The sequence below is a fragment of the Hydra viridissima genome, unplaced genomic scaffold (assembly GCF_058129835.1).
Source record: "Hydra viridissima isolate aposymbiotic clone 2 unplaced genomic scaffold, HvirCarnegie_v1 scaffold_4, whole genome shotgun sequence".
Taxonomy (NCBI): Eukaryota; Metazoa; Cnidaria; class Hydrozoa; order Anthoathecata; family Hydridae; genus Hydra; species Hydra viridissima.
This window is the reverse complement of record NW_028324303.1, coordinates 6,478,017-6,503,419: the sequence shown is the minus strand read 5'-3', so window position 1 is coordinate 6,503,419 and position 25,403 is coordinate 6,478,017. Positions and strand designations below refer to the sequence as shown.

The window sequence follows — 25,403 nt, the reverse complement described above, 5'->3', positions numbered from 1 at the left end:
ATAAATGTTACTACAAGTGTTGAAGATGTAAATATAAATATGGAGAAACCAGTTGATTTTAAGAAAAATTAAAAAAATTTCGTCATCAAGACCAAAGTTATCTAGTAATATAATTACTGGATACCGTTTTATAAATTTAGAAATACTAAATTCTGTAGTTTCTACCCTTAGATGTCCAGAATGCATGTTATCTAAATTGTTTCTCTCTGAAAATAAAGAGCTAATCTTTACCGTCGTCAGAAACACGCAATACGCCTAATTTGTTTTGAAAATCGACTTACGCACCTAACGTTTTTATTCAAAAATATAAAAGTACTTAACATTTATGAAGTGAATGTATATAAAATATTATGCTTTATGTTTCAATGTAAAATCAATCCGTCCTTACACGTTTTTAAAGATTTTATTACCTTAAAAACAAAAAATAAGTATACACTACGAAATGATAACTCACTCTTTGAACCCTTTTGTTGAACAAAGTTCAATCAGTTCTGTACAGCTTATCGTTCACCCAATCTCTGGAACAAAATTGTTTTACCTAACTTTGATTTATCAATTACCTTCCCAGTCTTTAAAAAGAAATTTAAAAAATTCATTCTCTTTAATGACAATTTGTTGAAATACTTTTAAAAATAAGAAATTTGTATAAACACGCTTTTTTGTTTTTTGTCATTTTTATTTGTCTATATTTATTAATGGCGTAAGTTATATTCTATTATAACTTTTTATGGTTCTGGCGACAAGATCATCAGATCTTCTATCAGAAACCAAGTTTTTTTTTTAAATTAGCCTATATATCACGGATTTTATTGCATCACGAAAGCATATATCTCGGATTTTGATGTATTACGAAAACTTATGTCATGGATTTTGTTGTATTACGAGAGCATATATCACGGACTTTATTGTATTACGACTAATTAATTGTAAAACTGAAAAAAAAAAAAAAAAAAAAAAAATGAAAACAAGAGAAAAGGTTTAGTGACTTGTCATTATGTTAACTGCTGGGTATGTGATTATTCCAGAGAAAATTTTGAATATATAAAACATTTAATATACAAAAAAGTTTTGATATTAATACCAGAGCTGTATATGCTATGAGATCATATAGTCAAGTCTATTCTGGATTCTCAAGATTTTTCGTATTAATGGACATGCCCAAACCAATCACAGTGTTATAAAATGGGTTCTAACCTTGACTTTCTGACCCGAGAAAACCCTTTTGTGGAATGATAGCCCACACTATGGGGATCACTTGGATATAAGTATTAAAATCAGATTACAACGTCCTGGCAAGTTATTGACAGGGCCGTACCGAACGACAAAGACGTGGGGGGGGGGGGGTGAAAATGAAAAAAACAAATTTTTTTTTTTTTTTTTTTTTTAGAAGCCAAATTTCAGTTTTAACTGACATAAACCATAATTTTCGAGTTTTCCGTCAAAAACCGACAGAATATAGTACAAAATATAGGTTATTCCAATAAATATGAACTAGGGAAACAAAAAGACATATTCTGAGAGTTTATCGTGTACCTAAAATGAAAATTATGCTTTAAAATAAATATTCTAATACAAGAAAAAATCATTCTAAAATGGCTCTTTTCACAAGCAATGTTTACTATTAAAGTCCACAAGGCAGCATTGCAACTTTTTACTGTATTCAGGATGATGGTTAGGTTGTTTGTACCTTTGCCAATGCACTTGAAAGTTGTGATGCATTGCCTCTGTTGCTTGTTCTGAGTAAAGTCCGAGAGCTTGGCCGTGTTTGTCAATGAAATCTTTCACATGAAAAAATACAGCATGAACCTTGGGTGTCACAGAAACATTTTGCAGTGCCACATAAGCCACTCTGAAAGCTTCAATTTTTTGTACATAACTTGGATCAAGAACACATCCAAAACAGGCAGACACTACTGCATTGAATTTTCGAAATACATCAACTAATGGTATTGCAGCATAGCATGAGTGTTTCTCAACAATAGATAGAAGAAGATCAATATTTTTAGCAGCTTCCTGCACTCATTTCCTGCAAAATGCCCTCCATGATAAGGCTGTTGTTTAATGTGCAGTGAATCAGTCCAAAGAGTTCCTTGAGGGAAAACTTTTAGTAGGGCAGCAAAGAGATGATTGAAAACATCAATAAGGAGATGCAACTCCATTGGCGGTATGAAGTCCAAAACTAATGTGCCACCAGCAAGATCAAATACAGGAGAATGAACAACATTCATGTAATCACGAGCTCTTTTGATGTTTGATCCTGCTGCATTGAAAAGTGAGACATTCTGATCAAGAGATTGGAAAGTTCTTAATTTTCCTTGATTTAAAAGGTCCGTTGCACTTGACTCACACTAGGTGCAGGGGTGTGCACTTGAGTGTGTTTGGAGACCACAAATTATATTTGCCAGTTTTAGGTCACAGGACAAAACAAAATCTTGGTCTCTCATATTGATCAATTCGAAAATTTGAGACACATTTGAGTAGTTTTCTTGCAGGTCCTCAGAGACAGCAATAATAAGTTGCCGCTTAACTCCAGTGTCCTTGAAAAACTTGTTTGTGCAATTGAGTTTTGCTGGGGGAGTGTTAGGTTCACGATTTAATTCAATAATTCCAAGGCTTACTTTCAGGAATCCTCCCCCACCGTCAATTCCAACTTTCACAATATGATTGTTTGATGTGCTTCTCATAGAAATGAGTTCATTTTTAAGCTCTTTGAAGTCCTTGCAATGAATGACAGTCCTTCCACATCCAGCATGATCTTTAATCAATGAACTCGTGAAATGGTGAGAAAGCTGCTTACTAACTGCATCAAATTTTACAGCATAGTTTTTCTCAACACTATGTTGTGAAGTTGACTGATTAATTGTAGCAGCTAGTCTCTTGATGCCATTGTTTGAAAGCCCTGTGTTTGCCTGAACTTGAACAAGTTCTTTTATACTAATTGATGGGTTTGGAGGAAATAGTTTTCTAGCTGATGAGGAACCTAAAATAAATGCAGATATTGTTTAATTTCGAAATTTCTATAATATCTTTTCATGAAAGTTAAACTTTTACCTGGCATTATTGGAAGCATTCTTCCACCTTGTGGTTGACTCAATCGAACAGTGCCATGTGGAGAAGAATCCTTACTTGAAACAACAAGAGCAGCAACTCGTTCAGATGCAACAGGATCCTTGGTTGCAACAGCAACAAGGTTATTTCGCAAAGTGCCCTTTGTGCAATGATGAGGTAATCCTCTTCCAATAATTGAAAAACAGTCAGAGCATCGTTTTTGGACAGTTGAAGATGGAGTATTTTGTGCTGAGCTCTGCAAAAGCTGAGTTTTCTGTTGACCATTATTTCTCAGTTTTCCAACAGAACAAATCAAACAGTCACATTGTGTGTCTCTAGTTTGAGGTCGAATTTTTATAGTCTCAAAATTGTAAAGTGATGGGAGATTGATGTGTTCTCCAGAATCCTTTCTTCTTAAACAAGAACGACACTTTTCACAAATTCCAAGTGGAACTTTGTCATTACTAAAATCGATCCTCTCATTGAGTATTGTTTGGCATTTTTCTTTTAGGAAAGGTGTCAGTTCCCTCTGACATTTACTGAAGCAAAGAAAACAGACAGTTTTCCTGCAGTCTTGGTGGTTTTTTGCGGTATTCGGCATTTCTTTGTAAAATTAGATGTGCGCAGTTTTGCTCTCGTGAATAAAGTAAATAAATCATGCCTTTTCCCGAAATTTTTATTTTCCCGAAATTTTCCCGAAATTCAAAAACTGTCTTATTTTCACAGTTAAAAATAATTTTTATGAAAAGTTAAACAGAAAAACAGAAGAATAAAAAAATATTATATTTGTTTGGTAATAAAGGAAGCTTATCTTCTTGATATCTTTTAATTTTTCAACTTTTTTTTATGTTTTCATAAAACATAATGCTCTTTATGCTACAGTATGTTTGTTTACTTGAATTTAAGATTATATCTTACTGTAAAAATGCAAAACAAGCTGTCATTTCGAATGTGTGTGTAATCAATAAATTCAGAAAATTTAAACATCAATAACTTGCCAGGACGTTGTAATCTGCTTTTAATACTTATCCAAGTGATCCCCATAGTGTGGGCTATCATTCCACAAAAGGGTTTTCTCAGGTCAGAAAGTCAAGGTTAGAACCCATTTTATAACACTGTGCAATAACTGCTAATAATTATAACAAAGTTGTACTAACTAACTAATGCAGTAAAATCTGTAACTGAAGACACTATGATGGATGCTGCTCAAGAATTAAAAGGCTTGAAGAGTAATCTTATTTTTAATTCTATTCCAGACCATGTGTCCGATGTTATTAATGTTGCAGTATCATGTGATGGCACTTAGTAGCGACGAGGCGTTTGATGCAGTTGCCCATTTTAACATTGGCAGACAAGCTAGTTTTTTAGTTTTAGAAAAAATGAATTTAAGACCTGGAAAGAATTTGTTAGAAGGATATAGGAAAATTAATCAAAAGCGATTATACTTAGCCATATATAAAAACACAGAACGAGCAAAGAAACGCAGACAAGTAATTCGTGGAAAAAAAAGAGTCGATATGACAAATCTCTTGAAAAAGAGCAAAACCCATATCAAACTGGTGCATTTCAAAATTTAACTTTTTTCATTATATATAGTTTTTTACATTTTTTTACACTATTTTGAAATTTTTTATGGTTAGCCTTTTTAAAAGTCATAAAATTCGGTCTAATTTTTGAGAGGTACTTCGGTCCAATATATTTTCCTATAAAAAATTATTATGAAAAATCTGCTTCGCTCATATCACAGAACTACCTTGTTAGAACAAGTATGCAAAAAAGATTTTGTTAAGGGGGAAGTACCCCATAAATTTAGCAAAAATTGAAAAAAAATTTTTTGTTTATTTCGGAAGCAAAAATTAATGAAGAACACAATAAAATAAAGAGATCTTGTAAACAATGTCAGAAAAGTGGAGTAATTTCAATTTTTTGAAACATACTCATCACGTTTAACCATAGCAACGCACATAGCAACGATAAAGCTTCTGCTTTTCTGCTTATTTCAGAGGCTCACATAAAGTTTTAAACCTGCTTATAAAAAAAGTTTTATCTACTTTGTTTTTACTTTAATTATCTACTCTGCTTAAATTAAATTTGACTCGGTTGCCTCTAATTATTAAAGTTTTTAAACATTCATAAAATGCAAATATTTACTTTGTTTATATAAGTTGTTAAGTGTAATAAGAACATATTTTATCAAATTTTATTAAAAATTAATCTTAATTATGGGAAGAAAAGATAGAGTCAAGCAAAGAACTAGAGTTACTGGAAAGAAAAGATTGTTTTGTGGTAACCAAAACACTTTATCATCACCAACATCAATGGCAAACTCAAAAAAAGATTCAGACATTGATACTAGTTCTTCAAGATCAGCCAGCAAGGTTAAATATATGAGAATTGATATTCCAAATAAAAATGATGAAAAAATAAATCGTTACAGAATAATTGATGTTGAAATTTTAAACACAATATTTGAATCTTTATGTTGTTCACAGTGTATTAACGATTATAGCTTGGTATTGAAAGAAAACTTTGTGAAAAAAAAGGATATGCTTCAAATTTAATATGTTGCTGCAGTATTTGTAGATATAGAAAAGGTTTCTATACATCTAAAGTTTGTAACCGCACTTATGATAATAATTTTCGTATTGTATATAGAATGAGATCAATTGGGCAAGGGTATTCAGGACTTGAAAAGTTTTCTGCATTAATGAACCTCCCAAGTCTGATGAGTAAAAAAAATTACAATGGTTCTGTAAAGCTTATTACTGATGCTGTTACTACAGTTACTAAAGAAACAATGCTTGAGGCTGCAAAAGAAATAAAAGGTAATAGCAACAACATTGTTGATACTGGAGTTTCAACTGATGGAACTTGGCAACGTAGAGGATACAGTTCACTGAATGGAGTTGTGACAACATTGTCAATAGAAAAGTGTTAGATGTTGAGCCAGAACAGTTAACCATGACACCTGGGAAATATACATCAAGTTTGTGCGATAATCAAAATCAAAAACGTATTTTTTTAGCTGGATATAAAAATCTAAAGTCATCCAAGAAGCGGCAAAAGTTTCTATGAGGGTTGTCAAATGCATCAAAGGACAAATATGAAAACTTTGAATGAAGTCAGTATGCTCCTGGGTCATTCTGAAACTTTATTTTAAACATAATTTAGTTATATTTTATATGTTTTGTGAAATTAAAAATTTTTTTTTTCTGTTTTTTCGTTTTTCTCAAAACAAGGTTTTTAAATGCCCCGGCTGTGATAACTTTGGAACCGCTTGGCGTTTAATGATGAAATTTTTAGTAATTGTCCTATTTTATTCCTTCTGTGATTTGAACCTCCACTTTTATGAAATACTTGACAGAACACGTTCTACGTCTATTTCAGTTGCCTAATTTTGACCAAAATTCATTAAATGACGATATATTTGCCCCCTTAAAAAACTAACTGTCATATTTTTCATAAAATTTTAGGTTCAGATCACAGTTCAAAGTATTAGTTAAAGGGAATTGCAATATGACAGTTTGAATACATGTAGTTCTTCAGATAAGTTAGCCGGGGCATTAACTGTTTTTTGGTTATTTTTTCAATATTTTCTAGGTTACCATGGCAACAAAACACAATTTTTAAAAATTTTCATTCTGAAATATAAAATTTTGACATTATATATTGTTTAAAATCAATTTTACTGTTTCAACATGACTTTTAACATTTTTGGGGTACTTCCCCCTTAAAATTGGGTACATCTTTAGATACGTTAGCCGGGGTCTTTCATTATTTTGGTGTATTTGGCACCTGCTACAGCTACCATTTTACACAAAAAAAGTTTTTTTTTTGTTTATATTTAGTTAACTTTGTTATTTACTTTATGTATATGAAGTTAAATTTTATAAAATATTGATATTTACTCAAAAAATTTTTTTCAGGGGTTTTCCACCTTAAAAGTCTTTATTTAAAGTTTTAAATTGTAGCTTCTTCTCCCTCCTAAAATTGGAAAAAAAGTATGAAATATAAAATTTTAATCATAGTATCTTGTGACTCGTTTAAAAATTAAACTTTCTTTATCATGTCCAACTTAATTTCGTTTTTTCAGTTCAGGGAAAACTAACGTAGTATGCTCATGTATCAGTTATGTTGCCGACAAATCTTACATAAGCTGTTAGAAAAATTATGCAAATATAATATACATTTATATCCTTTTGCTGGATGTTAGCAATCTCCAGAAGGCAAAAAAAATCCTTAATGGAAAACTTAAAACTAAATCATAACTCGCGTCAGAAGTGAGACGGCTACAATTACTCATTAGCCCAAAGTTCATGTTTGCCACAGCTTCAAAGGTATTTAGCCCAGTGGGACTAAAGACCTTATTTTAAAAACCAGAATTAAAAAAGGGAATTAAAAAAGAAACTAAAAGAGCTCTTGAATAAAAATCTTTCCAAACTTGTGTAAAGCGCGAAAAGCACGCGATTAAACAAAACATTTCAATTATGATTTTAAAGATTTTGTAAAAAGAGTAATGAAATATCTTATGTAAACCAAAGACTGTCAGACCGAATGCACTTTCTTCATGTGAGCTAAAAATATTTCTTGCCGAATGAAAGTTTCATCGCATTTAATACATTTATTTATAACGTTATCGATATCACCCTTTATCTCTGCGTTCTCCACTTTATCGCGCATTTTGGTTGAGCGAATTTCAGCGCAAAGATCTTTTTTCTCCCCATTACTAGCATAATCCGTTGATAAAGCACTTTCGGCATGACAACAGGAAGCGTGTTGCATTAGAATTTTGTTTGAGTCAAAGTAAAAGTTGCACGCTGTACATTTGAATTCGGTGACCTTTTTATGAACAACAACATGTGCTTCGCATAACTTTACATCGTTAAACTCTAACATACACAGCCCACATTCAAACTTATCGCTATTATGAAATTCGGTTTTGTGTTTGCTTAAATCTGATTGAGTATAGAAAAACTTATTGCACGTCTTGCAACACAGGTCGGATTTTTTCTCCATGTGAGTTACGGAATAATGATGGTGTAAATCGGCCAAATCTTCAAACGTTTTGTTGCACAAGTAACAAATGAGCCCTGTCTCATCGATAATGTTTCCGTGAGTCGATTGAAAATGCTTTTCGTACGAAATCGTTGAAGGGAACCTTTGATCGCATAACTTGCATTCAACTTTTAAGGCTTGCGGATGCTTCTTAACAGTATGTTCCTCTAGACTATGTTTAGTTGAGTATTTACATAGCTTACAAAAATTTCTTTTATTTTTTAGTTTGATGCCCGATTCTTTGTCATGTACAGCATGCATATGCCATTTCAAATCATAACGCGGAATTAAACTGCTACAAACACAGCATCTTAGTTTATTAAAGTATTCTTTGCTCTTGTTAAACCCTTTACTGTGGTTTTTCTTGTGAACCCTCAGCTGGGATAGTGAGTTTAATATAACGCCGCAAAATTTGCAGGGAAATTCATTGTTGCTTTCATCATTTTCATAATTAATGACGCTAGTTTTTTTCGTTTGAACACGACCCGCTCTACTTTTTCCTCTATATTCAGTGTCAATGCTTTGTGGAAGTTTGTAGGAAGATAAAATCGGTATTCTCACATCACGGATAGTTCTTAGCAGATTTGTTACGTTATTTTCTTCACGTATTTCTCTTTTTTTCTTTTTGCTTTTCAAAAAATCTTCAACATTTGGATTTATGTTTCTTTTTCTACCACTTGATCTTTTTACAGTTGCGTTTACATTTGTTTGTGGTTTAACACTTTCTGTAGCATCGATCTGACAAGGCTTTCTTTGATCTAGTGCGTTTGGTATTTGTGATCTAATACTACGATTTATGAAAGATGTACTTAATTCCAAATCCTTTGTATAGAGATTTTTATGTTTATTTTGTAAATGATGTTTAAGAGTAGAACTTTCGTTTGCTACAAAGCCACAAAACAAGCAAAAATATGGACAGCTGAGATTATTTTTCTGGTTTGTTTTATGTGATTTGAAATGATTGTTCAGCTCTAGTTTTGACAAGAAGATTAAATCGCATAATTTACATTTAATTTCTTTTTTGTCTGCTGGCAAAATACTAAGGTGATTAAGAGAAGCTTCTTCGTCTGAAGAACTTTCAACAATTTCTTCGTCAGTTATTTCTTCTATTTCGCTACCACTGTCACAATCATTGAACTTATCAACGTGCTCTTTGTTTACAAGTTCACTATTTTCATTGGTTTCGCTGTTAGAAACGGACAAAGTTGGAACAACAGATTTAAACTCTAAATTTTGGCTACTTGCATCAGCTGAGAGACTTAATGATAAATCATTTAACTTGTCAGTCTTTAAATCTAAGTTTGGTATCTCTTCTTTAAATTTGGGATCGGAAATATTGTCAGATAAAACGGCTTTAAATGTTTCAGCACATTTTGTGACAACATTTTCATTTTCCTCGTTGCATCTGTTTGGCTTGAGTTGTTTTTTCTCTTTTGCTTTGGGGAATTTCTCCAACTCAATTTCATAGAGCCATGGATGAGTCTTCTTGAAATGAGATAAATAAGGACTTAAATGAAAGTACCCGCGGTTGCAAACAGTGCACGTGTAAGGATATGGCATGACGGTAGGCTGAGTATAGAAAATCTGTGATTTTTTCTTAAGAAGTGTATCGATTATCTCAGCATCCTTTTTAGAATTGAGTTGGTCATTACTAACCTGAGTGATCTCATTTCTTTCAGAGCTTATTTTGGATTTAGAACTTCTAGGTTTAACTTGACCATATTGATCAACAATATTCGAGTGTTTAAGCTTTAAATGTATCTTTAAAGATGTCTTTCGAACGAGGGAAGAGCAGATGACACAGCAAACATCGCGACTTTCGTAATCAATTAAAATATCACTTGGGTGATCAATATGCTTTAAGAGATGACACTTGAGTCCTTCAAAGGTAGGAAACTTCCAACCACAAAACTTACAAGTGTTATTAGAGCCATCAGCAAGTATTAAAACAGCGCGTAGATTTCTTTCTCTCCTATTTAAAAATTCTAGTCCTACTGTATCAATTTTTTGATTCTTTTTGTTTGCAAATAACGGTATTTTCCCATCATGCCTTTCCAATATTTTTATGTGGTGTGAACTAATACTTCGACCACCCCTCTTGTTTTTATTGAGAATTTTTCCACTGTGTTTTATGTCGATTAAATTCGAACACACTTTTTCAGGAGAGATTTTAGGTCCTTCAGGTACATGAGATTCTTTTATTATTTTATTACCATTTATGATTTTCTTTGATACATTTTCTCTGTCTTCCAATCTATTTAACATATTAGAATTTAGTACCTTGTAAGTATTTTTATCACCACTAACATCAGAAGTTTTCACCACTAAATTCATAGCTTCTTCAGTTTTATAGTTACAGATTGTGTTGAGAGTTTTTTTTGTTACTATCTCTACCTCACCATTTTTGAGTATTTCTGAAGAATTGAGTTGTTCATTTGACACGTTTTTTTCAGTTTCAATGTTTCCATTGATCAAATTTAAACTTGGTACTTTAACTCTACCTTTAACAATGTCAGAGTTAATTGTGTTCACCAAAGTACCTTTCACAGAAGTATTCATACTTTCTGCAGATTCATTTTCTACACAAGATTCTCTGATATCTATGGAAACATCACCAGGGAAATCTATGGAGTCAATAGTGAGAACAGGCTTTTTGAAAGAACTCTTGTTCAACTTTTCCTTGCAAAGATGAGATTTCTTTTTTTTCTGAGAATTTTTTGAAACAGATAAATTATGACAAACAGGGGATAGTTTTGCAAACTTCCACTGAAAAATTTTTCTCACATCATATTTGCTGGCCAATTGCCAGTCAACATAAGGATCAAAATCTAAAAGAGATTGATTTTGTACTCTTTGATTTTCCTTTGCGTTATAATAACGCTTAGTTATTATTGATATGTTATTGGCTTTTTTGAAAGATTTCATTTTAAAATTGTGAAGTTCCATTCCTAATTTGTGATTTAACATTTCTTCTTCAGTATCAAATACTTCGTAGCAAATTTTGCATTTAAAAAAATCTTCTTTTTCATACTCCAGCAAGGTATTTACATCATTAAAATCTTCGCTAAAATTCATATTTTTATCAAAATGTCTGCTTAAGTGCTTCTCTAAATCCGAACTCTCGTCAAAATTTCGGTTGCATATTAAACAGAAGAGTTGTCTAGCTATTGGATGCATTTTAATATGCACAATAAAAGTTAATTCTCCTTCGATATTCTTACGGCAAACATAACAATGAAACAAACGGTCATCTTCAAGGATATCTCTCTTTACTTTTTGTGACGTGCTAAAAAGCGGTTGCTCAGTGTTATCATTCGGAAAAAGCTTTTCATTAGCTTCTGGTCCAGAATTTTCTTGAACTTCAACAATCATTTTACCATTTTCATCTCGGGGAATGTTAAGTTCTAACACATGCAGTTGTGAGTGAAAATACAGATCTTCAACTGTATGTAACATGCGACGACAACATTCGCAAAAGAAACACTTATGATGAGTATAAACATGAAGCTTAAGTTCTTGTAAATTTACGAAGAACTTGCCACAGGCATTACAAATTTCAGTTTTTATATCCACGTGACTGAACATATGTTGCAGCAAAGATATATTATCACTGAAAATAGACAAACAACATGTACAACGATTTGTACCTTGAAAATGAGCGACTGTTTCGGGTTTTTCAAAAAATTCTGATACCCACAATTGATTTGTTAAGTTATGGTCATTTGATATATGTTTTAACATTTCCTTTGTATTAACACTGAGCTTAGAACAAACAGGACACTTAAGTTTGAATACAACACTGTGAGATTGAAGACAATGATGAAGGAAACTCGTTTCATTAAAGAAACTTTTTTGACATTCAGGACAGCACTTTTCTTCTAAGGAAACTCCTTTCCACTTATTTGTTGGCTTGTCCTTACAAACGTATAACATGTGATTTTTTAACGTTTCTGCATGAAAAAAGACTAACAAACAACTCTGACATTTGAAATCAGACTCTAAATTAGAAAAATATTTAGAGCAATTTAGAAGTTTTATTATAATAAATTTATTTTATTGTTGTGATATTATTTAAAGTAGATTTTACATAACAAACAGCAGCAAATAAAAAAATCTGAACAACTGTTTTAATTTAAACTACAGCTTAACTTATCTGCAATAATTTAAGTTAAAAACTAATTGAGACTGAAGAAACTAATTAATCACAATTTTAATACAAATACTTCATAGAAAATGTTTTCTTTTCCTAAACAACACTAAATCAAAAAACATGGCTTTTGTATATTTTTTAGTAAACAAATATATATGCACTCACTTGATTTATCAGCAGGATGTAATTTTTTGTGATAAATTTGATCTAGCACTATTTCATCTGCATCATTCTGAATTTCAGTGACCCAATCCTCCATTTTGATCTCCCAGCTTTTTTTATGTTCTTCATCAAAATGTCTCTTCAACTTACATTTGCTTAGTACCTTTAAATTACAATAATAACATTCAAATATGGCTGCAGAATGTGATGCACAATGGGCTTGAATACCTTGGTTTATGTCAATTTTCTTTTTACAAATAATGCATGCATAATCAATGAGAACCACTTTAAAAGTAGGACAAGTCATTGGTATATGACAGTTATGAGTGTTGACACGGTGTTCTGTAAAAAAAGGTAAATCACAATAAACGCAAACATAAACCTCAGGCATTTTTTCTGTATTCTGACTTGTAATCAGTTTATCTTTGTTTTGAACTAAACTCTCCTTTTCTACCTCCTTTTTCTGGTCATCATTTTGGTTTAGATCTAAGATATTACATTTACCAGGTTCAATGTGATGATTACTTAAACTTATTTCATCTTTAAATACCATCTTACAGTTTTTACATACAAAAAATTGTGATGCAGTCCAATTGTGAATTTTTTGAAAATGGTTGAGTACAAGATTATGGCTTTGATGTTCTGATAAGCAACTAAAACATTTAAAGTGATTTTTTTGGTGATGCTGCTTTGATAAAGGATCTTTCAAAAACTTTTTTGCATCTAACGTGGGTTCTAAATCATTTCCCACAATTTGTAAAGTGTACTTGCTGAAGCCTGAGACCTTGCAAAGACCAAGAGTTTCTGAAGATGCTTTTTTATCTTTTGAGTTTTTTGTTATCTGTTGTAGTTTTCCACAAAACTCATTTATTGCAGCTGGTTTAAGAGATGGTTTAAAACTTGTAACAGGCAAAATTTTAGGTATTTTATGTGATTTTAGATGTTGAATCAATGATGAAAGAGAACCAAATTTAGGGTACTGAACACCATTTTCATCACAAATAAAACAGCAAAATGATAAAGGTTTTGCACATTGCTTTGTTTCAATATGCTTACTCAACAAATTTTGACTGAAACACTTAAAAGGACATAAAGAACAAAATAAATACTCCTGTTTTAAATGGAGAAGTTTATTATGGACTTTGAACATATAAGAAGAAGATAGAAATGTACTGCATTTTGAACAATGATATACAGCATGTCTTGGATCAGGCTTTAAAACTGTATTTTTGTTTCTGACCTTATGTAATGGCCTCAACAACGATACAAGGCTGTCTTTAAAGCATGTGGTTACATGAGTCATTAGACTCTCCAATGAACTAAAAAACTGCTTACAGCACATGCATTGATCACTGTTTTTAACAATTACACAATCTTTACTATTGATATGTTTATAGAATAGTTCTGGGTTCTTAAAACCAATTATACACATAACACAAAATTTAACTGATTTCCTAAAATACTGTTTATTGGTAAATCTATTCCAAAAGTTGATTCTTTTATTGAGTCTTTTTGCTAACTTCCCTGCAGAAGAATCTTGTTTGCAAGTGGAAGAATCTTGTTTGAAAGTGGAGGAATCTTGTTTGCAATTATAGCCTTGCTTGTTTCTATGTGGATAAAATGATTGTTTGCTTTTTACTTTATGCAAAACAACATGCTTTTTTAGCAAAAAATCGTTTGAAAATTGTTTTTTACAAACGTTACATTTGTGTAATACTTGAACAACTTCAGGATTTGAACAGTATTTTTGCTCATGCCATTTCAAAGAAACAACACCCTTCCATGGTTTTGTACAATTTGTGTACTTTAGCAAATGCTTCATGGTATGGTTTCTTTTCTGTAAATGGCTCTGTCTATGAATTAGATAACCTTTTTTCGTTGAGAACAATTTGAAACAGTGCGAACATTTATGCCATGTTTTTGCATGAGTAATAATATGTTTCCTCAGCTTCTGTGGATTGCATTCTCTTACGTTACAGATTTGACATATGTATTTTGAAAGTAATTGTTCATGCAATTCATATTGCTCAGAGTTGTAAAATTTAGAACAATATTTACATTGTATCATCTTTGAAGGACCTAAAATAGAATAACTGCACAATATATTCATGATGAAATGATAAATATTAACGCAGTAAAATTCTTACTTTTTGTTTTAATAAAAATTAAATAAAAATCTAACCTTCAACATTTGGAGGATTTGAATTCTGTAAAAAAAACACATAAAAAACATAAAAACCAATAGTTTTCAGCTCCTAATTATTTTTAAAACTACAAAGTCTTCTTCAACAAGTCCCAGAACTACTTTTACAGTTAAAAAAAAAAAAACCATACACATTTACAAGCATCTCTCTGCATAATGCATAAATTGACCTTTGCAATATTTTGAAAGCAATCATAGAATCTTTAAAAAATATGCTATTTATTTCATTAGGTTTGTTGTAGATTTTAAAATTCGATCTTTAATACTACAAACTGAGTTAACTAAATAAGCTGAAAATAAAAAAAATCAGGTATGACAGAGGATTAAAAAAAAAACAAAAAACTGCAAACTTGCTTTTTTGGTTTCCAATCACACATTTTATTACCCAAGAAATACCTTTTGAAATACCCTAGAGCTAAACATAAAATAGCACTAGGGTATATAAAAAATTAAAATTCCTTAAAAAATGATTTACCCACTTTTTTGGGTATAACTACATTAAGAAACTCTTGTCATTATTACTTTTTATTGATTTTTATTCTTACTATCATTATTTCTTGTTAAAAACTATTTAAACAGAATTACCTTTAAAACATTAGCAGTGAAATCTTTGTGTTTAAACTCTTCATCTTTTAACAACAAATATTGAACTGGAATGAAATTAATAGAATTGTTGTTAGTTTGGTTGTCTGTTTTTTTATCATTTAATGTCTGGTACATAACATTTTCGGAGGGATTTTTTATCTGAGTGACTAATAACTGTACTTTAGTTTTAGATTTAGCAAACTGATTTTCCTGAGTACTATATTTTTTTAAGTTTTTAATGTTTGTACCTTGCGATTTTTCTGTAGGAGTATTAGGCAATGTTAGCTGATTTTTAATGCAAACCCCTGTCTGAGTTTCTTGTTGACTTTTAGCATCAGCTATTTGATTTAAAAAAGGGATAGGTGTTTGCTGGCTTGAAGCATTAACATTAGAATGTACCATTAGAATTGGTTCTTTTGCTATCTTAAAACCTTTTCCTAACGAGATATCATTTGAATTATATCTAACTGCCTCAACATCTATTTTTCTATGCAATCTACTCTCTATGTTTTCCTTCATTATTTCATTAGATTCTACTTCTTTGATACTAGATACTACATCATTAGATACTACACTTTGCGCTGAAACAGAGGAAAAAACTCTTTGTGTTTTAGTTGATTTTCCCGATGAACCATCGGAAGTTCTGAGGGTGGAATCAAAAATTTTTGTCTTATCTTGCATTGGTAAACTTGCAGTACATCTTTTCTTTTGAAGATATTGTGTCAATAAAAGTGTCATTTTAGAATTGGATAGCAACTCACTTTCTTCATCCCATGTTGTCCCTACCCAGAGAATTTGATAATAAGTCTTGCCATCCTAAAACAAACAAAAAAAACTTTAAAACATTGAGCAGCTTCCACCACCTGAGACAGTTTTTTTAAAAAAACAAATTCTTTAAAAAAAAAAAATTAAATAGCAAAAGCGTGTTAAGTTTAAACTACATTTAAATATTAAGAAAAACAAATATTTTCACTTTTCAAATAAATATTTTTACATGAATAAAAGTTGTGAAAAATTAAATCATGTTTTCCTACCTAAAAAAACTTCATGAATTTGTCAAAGTTTAATGTGCAACATTTTTATGATAAGTACAGACATGAAAGCCTGACAGTAAGAAATTCTTTCAGAAATGCATTAATGTTAAAAGAAAACATTTTAAGGAACTTAAAAAATAATTCTGAAAAATAGAAAACACAGTAACTTTTATTTATTTTCTTTTGTTTATTTGAAACTTTTAACTACTTTTACTTTTTGGAAAGATTTGAGCAGTATTTAATACTAAACATTTATATTGGCCCAAATTAAATTGTTTACTATTGAGTTCACCATTTTTATCAGAAACATTATTTGCGTTATCCCAAAAGTGCAAAATTAGAATTATCAGCCCATTAAGACATTGATCAAGTTTCTTGTTTGGAACAAAACAATCCTCAGTACTGGTGTTTGATTTCAGTTGGCCATTACATTTTCTGTCTAAAGGTTACTAGATTTCCTTCTGTTTAATTATGGCAAAATTGTACCTCTGAGAGACTAAGGTCAAGTCTAAGATAGTATATAACCTGTAAAATCCAAGTATTTTACAGGTTCTATACAGGGTTATATACTATATTGGAATTGAAGATAAGAAGAATTGAAGATAAAAAAGATAAGCAAAGATTTTGAGGTGTTAGAGGCATCAGAAGGATGGCTAAACATGGCCTTTACAAATCAAGACATCAGATAAGCTGCCTACAGGCTGTATTAAAAAAATGGATAAAAAGTGCTTTCTAGTAAAGAAATATTTTAATTTTGAATCTCTAAATGGAAGAAATATCTTCAAGCATCCTCCTGAGAATTTTTTTCTTGGAGGATATGATAAAATCTCATGATCCAAATGAGGATTTATCTCCCAAAACAAATCAGGAGGTTTAACATACCTAACACCTTAGCCAGATCATGGTTTAACAACAACAATGTAAAATTCTTCATATGAATCTATTTATTGAACATTACATAACAAAAAGTTGAATCCTATAAAGAATGTATTGAACTAAAAGTCTAAAATAGTGGAGAAATGAGAAATAAAAGATCATAAAAAAATACTTTCATAACCATTACAACAAAAAACTTACTATACACTTTTCTGCAACTATTTCATCAGGTGTTAGATTTGAGAATGTTTTAGAAGAAACTTGAAGAATTGGTCTATTTTCAGACAGATCTTGCTTTTCAAAACTACTACATGCTGAAGTACCAGCAGGTTTGCTTAAGACAGCAGGGGGCACCTGAACACTTTGTTTATTTTTGACAGGTTGTTCATCACTTATTGGAAAGATTTGTAATTGTAAATCATTTTGATTCCTACTGAAAGGAATGGTACTGTTAATATGTTTAACTTCTTTTTTATTGGTTGAAATATTTTGAGAATTAGTTTGAGCAATTTCTTGGGGAACCGACTGAGTTTCTTCAGGGAATATTAACTGATTTTCTACAACATTGGTAGGTGCAGATGTAAACTCCCAAGAAGTACCAATATGTTTGTTAACAAAAACCACTGAAGTATTTCTTGATTGAGAAAGACTGTTGGTATTTATTTTTGCAGTTGTATCAATAGCCAACTAAAAATATAATAGTGATACATAAATATAATAGTCATCTGTAAATATAGAACAAATTTTTTATAGGCCTAAGCTTAACATGTATAACATTGCTAAACTGAAAAATTTAGTTTTTAAGAGAATAAGAATATAAAGAAAAAAAAGTTTTGAGAAAAAAATTGTTTGATTATCATAACAATAAGATATTAAAAATATTTTAAGTACCAAGTGCTGTAACTAAGCATAACTTTGAAAACTATTAAAATCTATCTATTACTTTGTTTCATGCTGAAATAGGTTTTTGTAAGTATGGTATCAAAAGAAAGTACAAAATCTGCATAAAAAAAAGTGTTATAATCACAAATAGCTATGTAATAATTCATGTTTAGGCTGAGTGAGTTAAATTGTAATAAGCAGAAAAATAGCTTGTATATTATTATGAAATATAGCTTGTATATTATTATGAAATAATAATATAGAAGCTATGTAGAGCTATGTAAGCTTGTAGATTATTTCTGACTTATTTTAATAGGGAAAACTATAAATTAACAAACAAAAAAATTATTTTTGGTTTCTGAAAGAATAACTTTTTGCCAAATGGTTTTAGTGTTTTTTAGCTTTTATGCTCATGTATTGATTATCTTTCTAATTATGAGTTTTATATTCAAACCAGCTTATGCTGTATGGTAGAGGAGGGGACTGCTGCAGAGATTTAAGATTTACTCATTATTATTTAACATTTACGCTAAAACTCAATAAGATTTTTTAAGTAAAATTGCACATACCTTTGCTGTTTTATCTTGGTTTAGTAAGCCAACATGATTGAGAGTTTCATTGATATCTTTGGAGGTACTTTCTCTATAATTATTTATAGATTTTTTGATATGGTTATTAGTATTATCTGTACAACTAGAAAATTTAGGCAGAGCATTATTTGAAGACACAATTGTATGGTGATTTGAGGCATTGACTTGATAATCTTCACTACTGAAGCCTAACAGAGAAGAAGTTCCAAAATTTTGATTTTTAAAAAAAGAAAAAAAAAAAAAAAAGAGAAAGACTGAAACACAATTTAAACACTTTATTACATTTTTTATAAAAAAATAACAGTTAAAAAAGAAATTCTCCCACATTTTAAATAGATTATTTAATACCTGATGCTTTCAACTCATTTAAAAGTTCTGGTAAAATCCTAAGCATCTCTGAACGAAGAATGTCTTTATCAATGACCAGAGCTTTAGGTTGTTCAACTGTATTTGCAGTAGTATTTGTTAAAGGAATAGGTACTTGAAGATAATTATATCCTATCTCACTAATACTCTCAGAGAGCAGTGATTTTGAACTTTCTTCTCTTACATTTGAATTGTTATTTATTACTGTTTCAGGCTTTTCAGGTGCTTTTTGTTCATCTGTATTTAAAATATCTTTGTTTTTTAATAGCTTTAAATCAGGAGCAATAACATTACATATTTCTTGGAAAGCCTTAAAACAAGTTCTTCTATCTAGAAAAACACTTTCTTGATCACATCCTTGCTTACAATTCTTAGGGTTCACATGTTTACTGTTTGGCATCATTGATGCTGCAATAGCAAGGGATATCAAAGGATTTTGCTCATTTTCTTTACATTCATTTGTAATGTTAGATTCTGTTTTGGAACCTGAGAGATCCATCTGTGAAGCTAAAATAATGTTAGAGTTTTTCCAGATGCAATATTAGAACTGGTCAATTTAACATCAACATAAAATTTCTTTGTTTAAGCATTTCATGATCATTGTTATAAAAAATCAATTAGCACTTGAAGCCTATAAAAAAGAATTAATAAGATAACTTGAAACTGATAAATGAAAAATTATTATACAAAAAATACTAAAAAGAAAGATAAATTAAATTGACTCTTCAATACTTATTACTTAGATAGCTTACTTAGATATATAAAGCTTACTATATATATATATATATATATATATATATATATATATATATATATATATATATATATATATATATATATATATATATATATATATATATATATATATATATATATATATATATATATATATATACCCTACTGCCCATAATTATTTGAATGAGACTACTTTTTAATATTTTCAACATTTTACTTCCAAATGAGAAGAAAATTAAAAAAGAAAATCGCTTGAAATATATACTATTAACTAAATTTACATGAAAAATAAATTAAATAATTTAGTGCATAACTTGCTCTCATCTATGTAGCCACCTTTAGCGACAATAACCACTTTACATATTTGTGACATTTTGCTTGACAAATTTTCCATTTATTGAAAGTCTATTTCATGTTATTCACTTTTAAATTTTTCCTACATCTTTTTCATTCTTGGGCATAAATTTTTAAACATTTCTGTCTAATTCATCCCAGTAAAGTTCGATAGGGGAAAGATTAGGTGATTGGAGAGACCAAATCAATTTTTCAATTATATTATCATTTTCTAATTTATTTAAATAATTCCTACAAACTTTTGAGGAATCCTTTGGCTCATTATCTTCTTGGATAATGAATGATTCTCCAATTATCCAACTTCCTAAAGGAATAACATGATTTTTTAAAATGTCCAAACACACATCTTTCATCATTATTCCATCTACTTTTACAATATCACCAGTATTATTAACACTAAAATAACCCACACCATGACACTACCTCCACTATGTTTTACAGTTGGCACCACACACTATTTCACCATCCATTCACTAACTTTTCTTTGAAAAAATACTCTTCTCTTTGAACCAAAAATTAGGAACTTTGACTTGTTAGTTCAAAGAAATGCGCCAATTTCTCATTTTGTTGTTTTGCCACAATAGTCTTCTTTTCTTATTTCGGTGCAGAAGAAATGATTTCCTTGAGGCTAATCTAACATGAAACCCTGCTTCAATCAATTGACTTTTTTATTCACTGTTGACACAGATATTGGATCTTTTTGGGAGTTATTCATTCTATTTGTAATTTATGGGGCAGTTAATAGCCTATTTCTTTGACTAGAGGTGGCAATTCTTCTGATTTCAGTAGCAGAGGTAGTTCTCTAATGTCTTGATTGTTTCTGATTGACCACACTTCCAGTTTCTTCCTTTTTTAAATTTTTTTGCAATTTATCCTATTGAATATTTTTCATGCCACAATCTAAATACTGCCAACTGTGTTTCTACTGATAAATTGCATTTTCTTATCATTTTTTATTCAAAAATATCAACTTCAGTAAAAATAACAAAATTACAACTATTATCAAATTAACTCTGGTAAAACTATGCCATAATTTAACCTTCTGAAATATAATACAAGGAAATAGTCAATATTTATGTTTCTTTGCATCTATAACCTTAACATAAATATTACTCTTGAAAACCAGGGAAGTTATCATGGTTTATCTAAAGAGTATATTTAAGTAAAAAATTTGTAAACACTCACTGGAGATAATATGAAATTTTTTTTCTGCATTTTTTTTTCTTAAATTATCTATCAACATTTATTTCACCATAATTTACAAATATTACAAAAAATAATAATAAAAGAAATATAAAATTTATGCATTTTTTAAAAAATCTCTGTTATTTGAATAATTACAGATTGCTTAGGTAAATAAACAAGTGAAATCTCAAAAAATTGATTACTTTTAAAATTTTCAAGATTAGAAGATTCATCTTCTTTTCTTTTGACTGGTTAGCTTTTCCTTAACTATTATTATCATACAAAATATACTTTGATATATTGATGGACTCCTTACTAAGATATTTATTCAATTAAAAAGTTTAAGAACATCAAGTTAAAAAAACTTCAAACTTTGAACAGAATAACTTTTGACTTTAAAAGAAAAACTTAAAGTTTTAAAAAAAAATTTAACAAAATTCCCTGCACTCATTGGTGAATGGAATTTAATTTGAAAGTCACAAATTTGATTAGGGGACAAATCAAGTTCCTCAATGAGGCCTGACCTAAGGAAAATAATAGTTTTTTTATAACTACAAACTAATATATATAAAGCAAAACACCAAGAAATAAAAAAATTAGTAATGTATTTTCTGTTGCTTAAGACTTAAAATTTTAGACAATCTTTAATTATCTGCAATAAAAAATAAAAGGAAAAATATTTCTAAAAAGTTTTTGGGGAATTAGGAGATGCAGGGTTCTATGTGAAGCCATGTTAAAATTTTGACATGAAATTACCCTAAATTTCTGTAACTATTGGAATTATTGGAAAACTCAACATAATAAAATAATATATATAATAAGTAATAAATGTTAAACAATAGTCCAGTAACTGTAGTATAATTAAAATAGTTTTAAAAAATTTTTTAGGCTCAGAATCCTGATCTAAAATTGTTAAACAGTATAAAACTAAATTAAGAATTCAGTTTCAGATCAAATGGATTTTGGAAGAAATAAAACTGTTGAAAGTAAACAAAGTTAAAGAAAGTTTATTATTTTAATTGTTTTATGAAAAAACAAACTGTATTTCATTATCTTCAAGGGTAGTTTTTAATATTTTCAGGCGTGTATTTCGTATAACAATGACAAAAAAAGTTTTTTTTTTTTGTTTTTTTTTTTCAAAATTTCTTTTTTTGTCCTGTGGTCACAAATGATGAACTTTTATGTTCTGATTTCCAAAACTAAAGTGGTTAAAATGGTTTTAACATAGTCATCTTGCATCAACCTACTTCAACTTTTAATATATATCCATATAGTTAAAACGTGTATTAATATTTAAAAAATCTTTAAAGTAAAAATATATTATAACTAATAATTGTTCCACAGAAATGCATTTAGCCTCACATCATGACCCAACATCTGACAACTGTAAGTAAGGGGAGGCCTCATTCCTGCAAAAAGTCAACACTTCAGCAAAGTTTATTTGAGTTAGTATCAGAAAACCAGGTGGCTTATAAAACTATTGTTGAACATGTCGAATAGCTCTAGCTTCTTCCAGGAAACAATTTATCTCCCTAAAGCTTCTGGTGGAAATTACTTTCTAATCCAATGAAGTACAAATGTAATTTATTACCAAACATCAAATATCACCTTAAATTGTTTTTAATTTTTGCTTCTTTGATTATTTTTTGTTTTTTAGGATCATCAAAAATAGCTGAAAGTAGCAGAGCAAGTTCAAGCAGCAGAATATATGGTGCAAGTTCAAGTTAATACTGGTTTGTCTAACAATAAAATGTTTAAGCTGGCATCCACTTTAAATAAAATTAATAGCAAAAAAATAGTTGAAACAAAGTTCCTTGAAAATTTACCTAAGAATACCTTAATGGTTTTGAAATCACATCTATATGTGACTCAGAGAAAGGTACTAAATATTTGAAACCTATGCCAAAGTTAAAATTTTGATGGATCTTGTGCATGCAGATGAGCTACAATTGTGTTGCTGGTCCAACATCAGTTCCAGAGATCTGTATTAAACAGGGTCCCAAACAATTGGATCAATCAAAAAAGCTTATAATGAATATGTCTCTGCCAGAAAAGATATCAAAAGCAGCAAAATATTTTGACAACATGGTTCACCTTCCAATTTTGTTCCAACTTCAGAACAAGACTAAAACACTGTTCGGCAGACTTCAATGCCAAACAAATATAAAGCATCCACTTAATTTGCTCATATACCCATCATTGACAAGGACTTTTATTATTAAATAAAGAATTTTAACAGAAAAATTTTTGCTACTAGCCTCTCAAAATGTGATGTTTCTAATCCTTTAAAACTAAAAAGAGTTGTATTTACTTGATATTTATCAAATTATTATATAAGATGTTAAAATATCTTCGTTAAAAATAAACAATGTCTTTGATATACTTTAATACATAATATCTTTGATATACTTAAAGAAAATAAATAATTATGCTGAAAAAATGCAAAACTGAGTTGTTGTTTGGGCAATAAAAAAAAGCCTTATTTTTAGTGAAATTTTAAATGCTAATTTTTCAGGCATATTTTAATGCACGATTTCAAGTCTTAGATTGTTGTAAACTACAAGGTACACTCTTTCAACAACCCAAAGGATTTTCTTGGGTCATGAGGTTAGGGTTATACAATTTCAGGGAACAGTGTAATATTTGAATAGGTCTAATCAGAAATTCTTAATTGCTATTGCAAACACTACTTTTACTATCTGAATTAAATACATTATTTGTCATAACTAAAGCAGAAAAAGAGTAGCCAATGATGAGACAAAGAATGTTATAATATACAAATTGAACCCCAAATTAAAATGTGCTATATAACCATCAAAGCTGCTCCAAAACTGTTAACTTAACCTTCAAATAAAATATAAAAGCCAAGCACATCAAAAGCAAAACCCAATGCAGCTTTACATTGTTATTCTTAATGATTAGGAGCATGCCATCAACAGAGGCAAAAAATGGTACAACAGTTGCTGGCCCAGAGTCTGTATAAAAAAGTGACAATATGAAACAAAAATTAGTTCTGCATTTCTACATCCTTGCAGCTATGCTAGTGACAAAAAAAGGCTCTTTTAAGTCACTAACATAGCTGCAAGGATGTCGGAACAAGGTATTTTTAAATATCTATAGAGCTCGTTGAATGAATTTGATGCATGAAAAATTTTTGAAATTATGTGACATAACAATAGTAAATACTGGATGGCTAAATGGTATTGTTGTGAAACTAAAAATCTTACTGGATGCAATTTCTGATTTTCTGTTTTGTAAAGCACTTATTAGATCTAGAGCAATTTCTGATTAAAATTGCTCTAGAGCTAATAAGTGCTTTATAGAACATTAAGATTTTGAAAAACTCATTCTAGATACTCCATATACTAATATAATACTTAAGATGAAAGAGCGATCAAATTAATGGAGAAATTACACCAGAATTACAATAGTAAAAACTTCTAACCCTTAAGTTTGTTTCAACAATTTGATTTTGCTTAATTTACTTAATTGCTGATAAAAAAAAGATTTATTTAACTTTTAGATAGAGTTCAGCAAGTTTTATATCATTTAGCGCACATTCTTTGGAATTAAATAGATATGTGTACTTTTCTGAATCACTATAAAAAACCTTATTAATTTCTACGGTTGCATATAAATTTATTTTTAAGTGCAGAACTGGTTTTAAATTTATTGAAGGTACAAAATGGCATCTTTTTCACAACAGATATATTAAAAGTTACAATAAAAATGAGTTTTTTCAACTTACAATCTACTTTGTTCATTAAAGTTTATTTAAATAAAAGAATCACTAACTTCTTAAGATATTTTCAAATCCTCACAATTGATATGAACACATTAAGTTTATTTGTGTTTTAAAAAATCCAGTTGATTCGAAATCGTACAACTTATTTTATATTTGGCTGCATTTGCATTAGCTTGCTTTTTTTTTTTTTTTAAAAAAAAAAAAGTTAAATCATTTGAACTGAACTACCGCAAATTTGATTGTTATTTAACCACGTTTTATTTGGCTCATCGAGAACACAAACATTTTATGTTTTTATGACATTTTTTCTCATGAAAATTGTCGTCAGTAATCAATGGTAAAAACAGAAAAAGCCTTATTTCCGGAAACCTGAGTTAGAAATTCGCTCTGATTTCCACACTTTTCAAGTTTTGGTAGCTGTATTTTTTAAATT

At 29.8% G+C, this 25,403-nt stretch overlaps 1 protein-coding gene and 1 pseudogene across 5 annotated transcripts; both read right to left on the bottom strand.

The window, feature by feature from the left end:
• Nucleotides 1–1,515: 1,515 nt before the first annotated feature.
• LOC149889585 (uncharacterized) lies at nucleotides 1,516–3,771 on the bottom strand (annotated as a pseudogene). The gene is made up of 2 exons (XR_016451975.1): nucleotides 3,052–3,771; nucleotides 1,516–2,980 (listed from the first exon to the last, which is right to left on the bottom strand). The product of XR_016451975.1 is annotated as an uncharacterized LOC149889585 (transcript).
• Nucleotides 3,772–7,161: 3,390 nt separating this feature from the next.
• Nucleotides 7,162–25,207, bottom strand: LOC145183808 (uncharacterized). Of its 4 annotated transcripts, XM_090084445.1 has the most exons (9): nucleotides 25,021–25,191; nucleotides 18,934–19,582; nucleotides 18,565–18,773; nucleotides 17,315–17,800; nucleotides 15,452–16,019; nucleotides 15,204–15,268; nucleotides 14,598–14,622; nucleotides 12,419–14,494; nucleotides 7,162–12,101 (listed from the first exon to the last, which is right to left on the bottom strand). In XM_090084445.1, exons 2-9 carry the CDS (start codon nucleotides 19,448–19,450, stop codon nucleotides 7,594–7,596), a joined length of 8,454 nt encoding a protein of 2,817 aa, XP_089940571.1. In that variant the 5' UTR covers nucleotides 19,451–19,582; nucleotides 25,021–25,191; the 3' UTR covers nucleotides 7,162–7,593. The 4 variants fall into 4 exon arrangements, with proteins under 4 accessions (XP_089940571.1, XP_089940568.1, XP_089940570.1 ...); XM_090084442.1 differs by having other exon boundaries at nucleotides 15,204–16,019; nucleotides 25,021–25,207; XM_090084444.1 differs by having other exon boundaries at nucleotides 15,204–16,019; nucleotides 18,934–19,458; nucleotides 25,021–25,148.
• Nucleotides 25,208–25,403: the final 196 nt, after the last annotated feature.

Excerpts from the sequence above, each read along its gene's own strand:
- LOC145183808 (XM_090084442.1), bottom strand. The coding sequence starts at position 19,450 with ATGGATCTCTCAGGTTCCAAAACAGAATCTAACATTACAAATGAATGT. Across the intron at positions 18,774-18,933 it reads AAATGAGTTGAAAGCATCAG|GCTTCAGTAGTGAAGATTAT; the intron begins GTATTAAATAAT and ends CTTCTCTGTTAG. Across the intron at positions 17,801-18,564 it reads ACCAAGATAAAACAGCAAAG|TTGGCTATTGATACAACTGC; the intron begins GTATGTGCAATT and ends TTATATTTTTAG.